At 38.8% G+C, this 11,150-nt stretch overlaps 1 protein-coding gene across 1 annotated transcript in view; it reads right to left on the reverse strand.

The window, feature by feature from the left end:
- Positions 1-524: 524 nt before the first annotated feature.
- Positions 525-11,150, reverse strand: part of klhl12 (kelch-like family member 12) — a gene marked incomplete at its 5' end in the record, with an annotated part of 24,577 nt that continues 13,951 nt past the window's right edge. Inside the window, 8 exon segments of the mRNA XM_014016215.1 lie at positions 525-1,435; positions 6,600-6,786; positions 6,863-6,961; positions 7,860-8,018; positions 9,330-9,525; positions 9,607-9,713; positions 9,797-9,911; positions 10,028-10,177. Coding sequence (XP_013871669.1) covers positions 1,309-1,435; positions 6,600-6,786; positions 6,863-6,961; positions 7,860-8,018; positions 9,330-9,525; positions 9,607-9,713; positions 9,797-9,911; positions 10,028-10,177 — 1,140 coding nt within the window.

Genomic DNA, 11,150 nt, shown 5'->3' on the forward strand with positions numbered 1-11,150 from the left:
ATTACAAATAACTTCATTTCTGGACATTTATGGTTTGATTTCTTTGTATGTATGGATCACTTGGGTTGTTACCGACATCTGGTGAAAATTTCATGACATTAGCACCTCTAGTAATATATTTACTGAGAAAAATGGTGACGTGTTCAATACTTATTTTACCCACTGTACAATGGAAGTCAATGGGAGTTTTGAATGTGTGGCTGTCACTGGTCACTCTGCGGGTTCAAATTCACATTAAGAAGAAATAATGCTATTAACTTAAAATACATATTTTTATTTGACTAAAATCAAATCTTAGCTGTTTCAGTTTTAACCAAACATAATTATTTTTCTTGTCCTGATGACATTACTAACAATTCGATAGCATCAGTATCTTAAAGAAACTATTCAGTTTTTGAGTAAAAACTAAACGTTATTAATGAAATTACAGGAACAGAAGTGCTTTGCGTGAGCAGGTTTTTTGTTGTGACTCAGCTGACTCTGTGTGAAGGAGCATGTAGGTGATTCGATCTGGATGAAACGTGTCATTTCTCAGAGCTTTTTATTGACCTCTCAGACAACAGTGATGTTATCCTATAGTGACTTTTATCCTACACGTCCAGATCTAAATGCTGAGGGGAGAGAAAAAATAAATCACATGCATTGGATTTTTAATGATTTCTCAATTTCACCCAAATGAAAAACAAAAACATTCAAGTTGTAGATTTCAGTTGTTTTTTTTTAAACAATTATGTTCTTGAAAGTTAAAGAATTAGTATTAAATCTTTCATGTGAAAGTGATTTCAGTCTAAAAATACCATTTACAGAATGACTTAGAAAAAGGAGCTGAGTCGCTGACCTGCTTATGCGTCTGCAGATCAGGTGACTCTGGACTAAGCACATGTAGTGTAACCATCATTCAAATGGGAGGCAACATGAATGTTCACTGTTTGATGTAGGCCAAAGTCATAAGGCAAGGTAGCAGCAACTGGAGTCTAAATCTGCTCCGTGTTTTCTTCTGATGAGTAAAAATATATTGCACTTTGAAGACAAACTGAAAAAATAATCTCACAGGTAACAACAGACACCGCCGAAGAGTCATGCAGGTGGTGATGGGCTCCTTGGAAGTGAAGTGCAGTTTACCGTGGCGAGGCTGAATCTCTGTAGCGCAGTCCGACTGATGAAGGGTGAAGCCCAAACTGGCGCATTTTTTTTTAAAGTATCTATTTGCATACTGGCACACAAACATCTTCCTTTGTGGTTTTGTTTCAGCATCGTTTTAGCAAAGGTCTAGCTGCCTGTCCTCCTGCTGTTCGCTCCAGCAGAGCATCACTTTTCTCGCAGGACGCACACGCCTGCGTCGCACCTCTGGGTCGCCATCGACGTGACGACCTCCCAGGAGTCGATGACCGGGTCGTAACATTCAATGCTGCTGAGGAGAGAGTTCCCRTCGTACCTGGAGAGGCAACAAGAAGCACAGAGTTTGGAAGTTTGGAAATGAATGAAAACAGAATTAGAAATTTGTGTTATAGAAGAAGAATTTGTCATCAGAAGCAAGTTGTAACACAGCAACAAGCCCTAAAATCAACATRAATTCAATGATTTTAAAGCACAACGGGTAAAATAAGTATTGAACACGTCACCATTTTTCTCAGTAAATATATTACTAGAGGTGCTAATGACATGAAATTTTTACCAGATGTTGGTAACAACCCAAGTGATCCATACATACAAAGAAATCAAACCATAAATGTCCAGAAATGAAGTTATTTGTAATAATGTGGAATGGCACAGGGAAAACGTATTGAATACACTTACTGAAATTTATCTAATACTTTGTACAAAAGCCTTTGTTGTCAATGACAGCTTCAAGACGCCTCCTGTATGGAGAAACTAGTGGCATGCATTGCTCAGGTGTGATTTTGGCCCATTCTTCCACACAAACAGTCTTCAAATCTTGAAGGTTTYGTTGACCTCTTCTATGAACTCTGATCTTTAGTTCTTTCCATAGATTTTCTGTTGGATTCAGGTCAGGTGATTGGCTGGGCCATTCCAGCAGCTTTAGTTTCTTTCTCTGAAACCAACTGAGAGTTTCCTTGGCTTTGTGTTTGGGCTCATTGTCTTGCTGAAATGTCCAGCCACATTTCATCTTCATCATCCTGGTAGATGGAAGCAGATTTTTATCAAGAATGTCTCTGTACATTTTTCCACTCATCCTTCCTTCAATTATTTGAAGTTTGCCAGTACCATATGCTGAAAAACAGCCCCACACCATGATGTTCCCACCTCCAAACTTCACTGTTGGTATGGTGTTTTTGGGCTGATGTGCAGTGCCATTTGACCTCCAAACATGATGTGTATTCTGGCATCCAAACAGTTCAATGTTGGTCTCATCTGACCAGACTTTATTCTCCCAGTATTACACAGGCTTGTTTAAATGTTGTGCAGCAAACTTTAAAGGAGCTTCAACATGCTGTTTCTTCAGCAGTGGAGTCTTGCGTGGTGAGCGTGCATACAGGCCATGGTGGTTCAGTGCATTACTTATTGTTTTCTTTGAAACAAACGTACCTGCTAATTCCAGGTCTTTCTGAAGCTCTCCACAAGTGGTCCTTGGCTCTTGGACAACTCTTCTGATAWTTCTTTTCACTCCTCTGTCAGAAATCTTGTGAGGAGCACCTGGTCGTGGTCCGTTTATGGTGAAATAATGTTCTTTCCACTTCTGAATTATGGCCCCAACRGTGCTCACTGGAACCTTCAGAAGTTTAGACATTCTTCTGTAACCGATGCCATCATTATGCTTTGCAACAATAAGGTTGTGAAGGTCTTGAGAGAGCTCTTTACTTTTACCCATCATCAGATGGTTCTTGTGTGATACCTGGCCATCATTTGGGACTGAACCAGCTGATATTAATTTGCACTGACAAGGGGCAGGCTTGCTTTCTAATTACTGAGAGAGTTCAGCTGGTGTCTTGTCTTTCCATGCCTTTTTACACCTCCCTTTCTTCATGTGTTCAATACTTTTTCCCTGTGCCATTCCACATTATTACAAATAACTTCATTTCTGGACATTTATGGTTTGATTTCTTTGTATGTATGGATCACTTGGGTTGTTACCGACATCTGGTGAAAATTTCATGTCATTAGCACCTCTAGTAATATATTTACTGAGAAAAATGGTGACGTGTTCAATACTTATTTTACCCGGTGTATTTTTCAATAGTTTTTGTAATGAAGTAAAAAAGCTTCTGAATGCAACAGAAACCCTAAGTTTATGTTAAAGGGGGTATTATATGTTTCCAGGAACATTTTTCAGTTCTATACCACAATCATGTAACTATGTTACCTTCAGTTGTTATGAAAATGCTGTTTATAACAAAAATAAATTTGACTTTGCATCCTAACACCTTGAAATTGGCCTGTCTTTTTAAGAACCTCCTACCGTTTCAGACACTCCCACTTCAGCACATTTTTAAACAATGATTCGGAGTGTAAGAAAGTGTTTAAAAAATGGGTGTCCGAATAGAACAGAAAACCAAGTTAGTTCCCAGTTTATGAAGCTACATGTATTTGTTTATTTTACAGAGGAGCACACATATTAAGTAGAAACATGTTGATTCTATCACAGTTTAAAATAAATGACTACAGCTGATATAAGACTGTATCTGAAATTCAGTTCATCAGTCACAAAATTTCCTTTAGGGTGGGGGTGGGGGGTGTGCTCTGTGGGGTGGGAGCTCAGCTGGTGACTGAGTTTCAGGGAGGAGCTTTGTTCAAACAGGCGGTGCTTTGTACCAGCAAGTGTTTAGGCAGCTCCACGTGGCCACAGGAGAGTCAGGGATTTTGTTTTTGATGAGGGAGCGATATTCTTCCACGGGCTCTGAGGGTTTCGAATAACGCACATTAACTTTCTCACAGTAACATGGAATGTAACTTGTTCTGTGAATTTATAGTCTGTTGCAGATGAGGGGTTATGTGTTCAGTGTTTTTAATTTTAAATTTTTTAATGTTTTAACTTTTTTTTATAATCTTTTAATTTGTCTATGTGTGTATGTTGAGGATGTGAGCTCTTGCCACTGTTTTCCAATGTAGTTTCTCTACTGCAAATGGCAAATAAACTTGAACTTATTATATATAACATGATATGAAGCTCAAATAAGTTGATTTTGCATGATCCTCTTTTTAAAGATAAAAGAATACATTTAAATTTATTAGTAACATTCTTATGTTATTAACTTAGAATAAGAATTCAATCAGAGCTAAAATGAAAAACACCCAAAGAAGAAAATGCTTAAAGCTCAGTTTGTTGAACCACAGTGAGGTCTGGCTTCAGGAGGGCGTGTTGCTTCAAGTACTGAAGACAAATACAATCTAATGATTAAAGTGAGTTTGAAGGCTTATGTGATCCAAACACATCACAGGTTATGACACTTAACATGATTATACTTTGTGTTGAAACAAATGCTGAACAAATCTGCACATTTAAACTAAATCCATCAGTGTTGTGCCACTTCCTGCTGTCACTTAACATAATGGAAAGTTATTTTTCATCATACAAGGCCGAGGTCAGAACAACTGTTTCAACTTCTGTATCTACATGAACACATTTCATTGATGCCATCAGTAAAACTGGAAATAAGWAAAGTGTTTTTTCATAATCCTACATTCATTCAGGAACACTAAAAGATTTGCATTAAGCTGACTGAGTCTTTAAATGTGTTTATGAGGAAACAGCACCTCAGTACTGAGAGAATGCACTGATAAAATGATCATGTAGGCCGGCATGGGCAATATATTCAATTTATTTGATGAGAGCATTCTTTCATGTACATTGAATGAACGCCAAGTACTGTCAAGTCAGACCCTGTTTACACGACACTGTTCTTGAGTGAAACTGTAGCATTCCTGTTGCATTTTTGTTATACATGACAACAGCGTCCGTTCTCTCTGAAACAAAGCTTTTTGACTTCAGGTCTCAGTGTGGAGGTTTTTTAGAAATGCCCACATCGGAGTGAAATCACACACTGTAGATGGCTGCAGTCAACACTTTTTCTGTGTTTGCCCGTGTAGAACAACAACAGTAATGCTACGTTCACACCSAACGCGTTTTGAGCGGCAGGAGCGGCCRATTTACATGCAAAGTCTATGGTGGAGGCGCCTCTAGGGGTCGTGCGTCGCAGCACGTATGTTTTGGGCGGCGCGCAAGGAAGGCGGAAGGGGTGCAGAGCGTTTTCCGCGCATGCGGTGCTGCGGAAGCCGCCGCCACCCGAGCCGCCGCCAGAGTTCAAATATCKGAACTTTTCGCCGTTCGACACGTCTCTCACTGAAAACCGAAACAGACGGACTGGAGATATTTAGCTGAAATCGACCGTGTGCAGTTGGATTTTCTGGCTGGATATATCAGCACCGATGTGGATCAGCTGCTCTGGACAAAAAAAAAAAGAAAAGAAAAAAGTCAGTCAGCGGGCAGCTTCTGGAGTGACGAAACTAACCGAACAAATCGCCTCTAAATCATCTGGTGATTTAATTATCTGCTGTGCGCAATGTTCACTTGCTTTTTAGTAAAAAAAAAATCAAAGCCATTTTTTTTTATTTTATCTTTATTCACCCGCCGAGGACACGCTCCTTCCACATCTAGCTGCTGCCGCTGCTTGTTCTGGTCTAAACACTAGTGCGTTCTTCAGTGTGAAAATAGTGCGTCCAACGAGAGACGTTTTGTGCAAAAYGCGTTCGGTGTGAACGTAGCATGACAATGGCAGATAACAGAGTGCCGTTTGTACTACTTAAAGTGCCTGACATGCATATCTATGAAATACAAAAAGTCAAAGAAAATATATTTACAGTATATTTAAGAAACTTGGCATAATACACAAGATTTACCCATTATGTCACATAACTGGCACATTTTCTTTTGACCTTGGCTCAGCTAAAGGGAAACAGGAAGTGACATCAAAGGGAAGCTCTTTGAGAAAGAAAACTTCCTGTTTTTTGTTTAAACAATATTATTTGAACTATGATTCTTTCTCATCTCTCTGTGATAGTGATTACAATAATCTAAAGAAACATCAGATTCTTCTCTGCAGTCTGTGTTGTTAGCCATTTAAGCAATGCTCTGTTCACATGCAGACATTCCCTTTTGACATCACTTCCTGTTACTTCACATGCAAATATTTCAACAACTGTTCATCTTAGAGGCATGAAATATTTTTTACAATATGTTATCAGTGCTATCCTTCTAAAAATGCATTAATTTTTATTATAAGAATTTGATGTCACAGGCACTTTAACCTTTTCAAAGTGCACGAGCAACTCAACCTCACCCTCAGACCAAACCTATATTTGTGCATTTATCATTTTCACTGTTTCTAACTAAAGTGCCTGTGCATGTTTTCATGAATAAAAAAAAAACCCACAGCGCCAGCAGTTAGGGTCCCAATAAAGCCCTAAAATGTTATGTTGATTTGAATTCATGTAGCCCAAGCCCTAAAAGCAGTAGTACAAGTAGGGCAGATCTTTTCAATAGATAATGGGTGTAGAGGATGATCTCACCCCTCCCCCTCTCTCTCACCTGTCATGTATCATGTAAGAAACATTAAACGCAGAAGGAAGGAACTTTTTCTTACCCTGCGATGGCGTAGAGTCGTCCTCGAAGTACAGTTGCTCCTACATAACACCGAGGGGTTGTCATACTAGCTACAGTGGTCCAGTAGTCTGTTCTGATGTTGTACACTTCCACCGAGTCCAGGTGTGAAACGCCATCAAACCCTCCCACAACATAAATGTGGTCATTGAGTAAAGCCACACCAGCCCCTAAATATAATTTAAACACATCAGACTAAGAGCAACGCACTGTGATGGTGTAATTCATCACTTTCCTTCTACACACCTGAACGCTTTGTAGCCATGGGCGTCACACTGGTCCAGTGTCCTGTGTGGGGGTCATACCGCTCTACTGAATTCAAGATATTTAGGCCGTCATACCCACCTGCAGTAAGAAAAAGAARAGTGTTAAATTACTGAGGGTTTGTAAACTAATGGGTGTAAAATGGTTCATCTAAAATAATCACAACTATAACCATGTATTCATCCTCAGTACACTGAATGAGACTAAATCAATTCACATTAACATTTTCTAATAACATGATAGTTTCTCCATCTCTTTTTACCAGGTTTATTCACGTATAACGCAAAACATTCAACCCCCAAAATCATCCATAAAGTTTGGGATTTATGCTCGTTATACACAAGGTTAATTTTGACCAAATTTTTGATGATTTACAACCACAAACATTTCAATATTTTCTCATATAGATTTGAGATATTGTGTTGCGGGGTATAAATCATCATTTCTGCCTCTGCCCTCCTGCTGTAGACTGCGTCAGGTGTGTTAGCAGGATATTTGTTTTTTTCACTCATTGATAAATCGTGTTGTCGGATAAGGTGTCAGAGGAAACTCGTTTTATTTTGTTCTTTTTGACCACAGAGATGAAAAGAAGACGTGGACGTCAGCGATATGTTCATGTAGGACCAGACAAGCTGTTACCTGAAGCTGCCCATCTTGCTAATTTAACAACTGGCTTCCTGCTCTGGGAGCRGATCATTTTCAGCAAAATGACATGAAGCATGTGCTAAATGTCCACAACCATTTACTGGTGTTGTGCAAAAGTAAGTATTCCCAAAATAATCCCTTTCCCCATCAGAGGGTACACCGTAAAGGCTGAAAACATCCTGAAAATCTATAAAATTAGGAGTAGTTGTATACAAGAGGACTAATTTTTTTATGCTTTGTAAGCTCAAAAAAACAGCATGAGATTACATTAGATATGGATAAATACAGTACTTGGTTGAAGCAACTCCTCTATTAGAACATCTTTCTTCCATACCTAGACAGTATATCAGCCCACTTGCCACCACCAGACCAGCTCCCTCTCTTGCTGTCTGCATATCTCCCAGCATGCTCCACTGGTCGATGTTGGGATCATAACGCTCCATGCTTGTGTGACGCCTGCTGCCATCGAATCCGCCGGCAACATAGATCATGTCTGTCAAAAGGTGAACATTTCTGTCTAAATATCAAAATCTTTTTCAAAGAAAGAATAAAATGGAAGGTAATTTTAAAGAAAAGAAATAGAAACACATTCAGTTCAATTTATTTATATAGAGTCAAGTCACTACAAATGTCTCAGAACCCTATTCAATGCACTGCAGCAGCTTTCGAAATGACGATCATTTCATAAAAAAGGTGTCCAAATGTTCTTCATTATAACTCTGGTTTTACCTGGACTATCAACACAATTTTAAAACTGGTGTATAGTTCGAAGTATGGAATAAATCTTGTGCCAGCAGGAACTGAATCTGAATGTGCATAATTTGAAATTGAATGCATTGGTTTGAAAATAAATTTCACTAAATTGAAACTGAATTTAATTATTTGAAACTGAATTTAAAGTTTTGTATCTGAATTAATTTGCTTTGAAACTGTATTTTGGTCTATTAAAAATTCAGTTTGACTACTTTCACTTTCAGTTCCAAAATTCAATTTCAGTTGCAAAATTCAAATTTTTGTGTCACACATCCTGGTCCTTGACAAAGCCAGCCAGATTTCTATCCCGTCATGGATCAGTCAGCAGCAGCATCTGATCAATATGTGATCCATGATGTGATTTAAATGTAACATTTTCTACATATAGGTCAAATTAATCACTGCAATAAAATAACTTTTTACAGTGGATTGCATCAAGGGAAACTTCACCAAAGTGAAACATAAATCTGTGGATCTGTGTTTGATTACTCTGGCTGGCTTTCTCAAGGACCAGGATGTGTGACACAAAAATCTGAATTATGGAACTGACAGTGAAAGTAGACAAACTGAATTTTTAATAAACCAAAATACAGTTTCAAAGCAAATTAATTCAGATACAAAACTTTAAATTTAGTTTCAATTTAGTAAAATTAATTTTCAAACCAGTGCATTCAATTTCAAATTATGCACATACAGACTCAATCTGAGCAATTCACATTCAATTCCTGCTGGTACAAGATTTATCCCATATAGTTTCTACTTTTTAACACACCAAGTTGTGTTGCGGTATTGGGTGCTGGGTTAGCCACAGAGCTGCTCGCTGGCTGCAAACTGTAGAATAGATTTCCTGAATGCAGGGATGTCTCTTTGAGACTCTCCTACATTCAGGAAATCCACTCCACAGTTTGCAGCCAGCTCACAGAGAAGCCGGCCAGGAATCACTTCTGGAGTTGTTTAGACAACATTATAGCACAGACACAGCTCATGGATCGGATATCTTCACACGTTGGAGCCCGAAACTTGATTTAATCAGCCCCATCCCTATATTCACCTCCGAGTGTCGTGGCTCCAGCGAGTCCACGCCGTACATTCATAGTGGCCACGGTGTACCAAACACCGTCTTCATCTGCTGTGTAGTCTAGGCACTCCACGGAGCTGAGCCTCGATCGGCCGTCGTAGCCTCCGATCACGTAAACCCGATCGTGCAGAGACACCGTGGCCACGTAGCGTCTTTTCCGTGCGATATTCTGTTCAAGACAGTCTGTTTTAGTCAAACTGACAGAGAAGATAAAAATCCAAGCTTTTCTCTCACAAAATGCAACACTCACAGGTAGAAAGCTCCATTCCTGAGTTTTGGGATCATATTTCTCAACTATGTCGATCGGTGACTGCTGGCTACCAAACCCGCCAATAACCAGCAGGACTTCTTTGGCACCTGAGAGAAAACTGTGTGATTACAAGGCTCACATATCAGAGACACGCACTTAGCTAAATTGCATTTGAAAGCAGGGTTCTTACCTAATCTGGCTTGTGTGCGAGGGCCCTGCATTTCACTCCGCAGCTCTGGTCTTAAGTGGAATTTTTTGGCTTCATCAACTAGGTCTCGACAAGGCAGGCTACACCGAATGAGAGGCTAAAACATGTGGAAACTTGCTTAATTATGGTGTGATAAATACTTCAGCAGACCATCTTTCATCTGCAGCTTGCCGTATGATTACACAACAAGCTGCTGAGGGTCGTCTGGCTCACCTCAGCGTCGATGACATCTGTAATGTAGCGGGGGGTAAGGAGTGGCATTCGAACAAACTCGAGCATGTCTGGCAGATAGGGCTCCCGCTCTTTTCGGTTGTGTTTAACCCAGTTTAATACAGCCTCAAACACAGGCTCCTCAGAGTCCACCTGCACACATATACAAGCAATTAGAAGAAAAACAATTACACTAATGTGCTTTAAACAAGCAGCTAATATCTGTCAGTGAAAGATGTGCACACTATTTATTAGTTCTAAAACAAGAGGCAAAACTACAGTATTAAAATGACCGACATTCTGGGAACATAAGACCAAAGGAGGCATGTTTTTGTTCTACCATGAAAATATATTCTGGATCCAAAAATGTCTRAATATATTTTAGTAAGGTTTTCAGCATTTTATTAAAAGCATGAATGGATTTTATCRACTGAATCAGCTCCTTTTGAAAGTCCAGACAAGCTGCAGTCATCAGAAAATCTCCTTTTAGAGATTTATCTAAAACAACTTGTTCCTTCAAGGTATTTTTACACTTCATCTCTTTTGCATGAGAGAGTTGTTTATGAGTGTTATTTACTCAGCTGAGTAACGTTCATGCTGCTTTGTTGATAACCTACACAGTAGCTGTCATTTTATTTTCCTTTAGATCAGATGAGTTCACCACCTGACTCAAACACCTATTCTCATATCTCAGAAAAAGACCACTTCTCTTTACTATAATAATGACTTACATTTTACTAACTGAAGTTGAAGAGCTGTTCCTAGTTTTATTCATTAACCACAGAGACAATCACTCCTCCTCCACTTTTTCACAGAAAACAGGCAGATGGGCAGAGTTGTAAAGTAACTAAATACAAATACTTTGTTACTGTACTTAAGTATATTTTTTGGGTATCTGTGCTTTACTTGAGTTATTATTTTTCAGCCTACTTTTTACTTCTACTTCTTACATTTTTAAAAAAGGCAAAAAATAGAAAGTTGTTACTTTTATTTCATTTTGCTTGTTTTCATTCAAGCTTGTTATTGTAAAAAATAAAWACTATCCATATAAATTGTGCCTTCTAGATAGAGTGAATGTGGTTGAATGAGAAGTATAAATATATAAAACTTTGATACCGTATTAGTT

The sequence above is a fragment of the Austrofundulus limnaeus genome, unplaced genomic scaffold (genome assembly GCF_001266775.1).
Source record: "Austrofundulus limnaeus strain Quisiro unplaced genomic scaffold, Austrofundulus_limnaeus-1.0 Scaffold141, whole genome shotgun sequence".
Taxonomy (NCBI): Eukaryota; Metazoa; Chordata; class Actinopteri; order Cyprinodontiformes; family Rivulidae; genus Austrofundulus; species Austrofundulus limnaeus.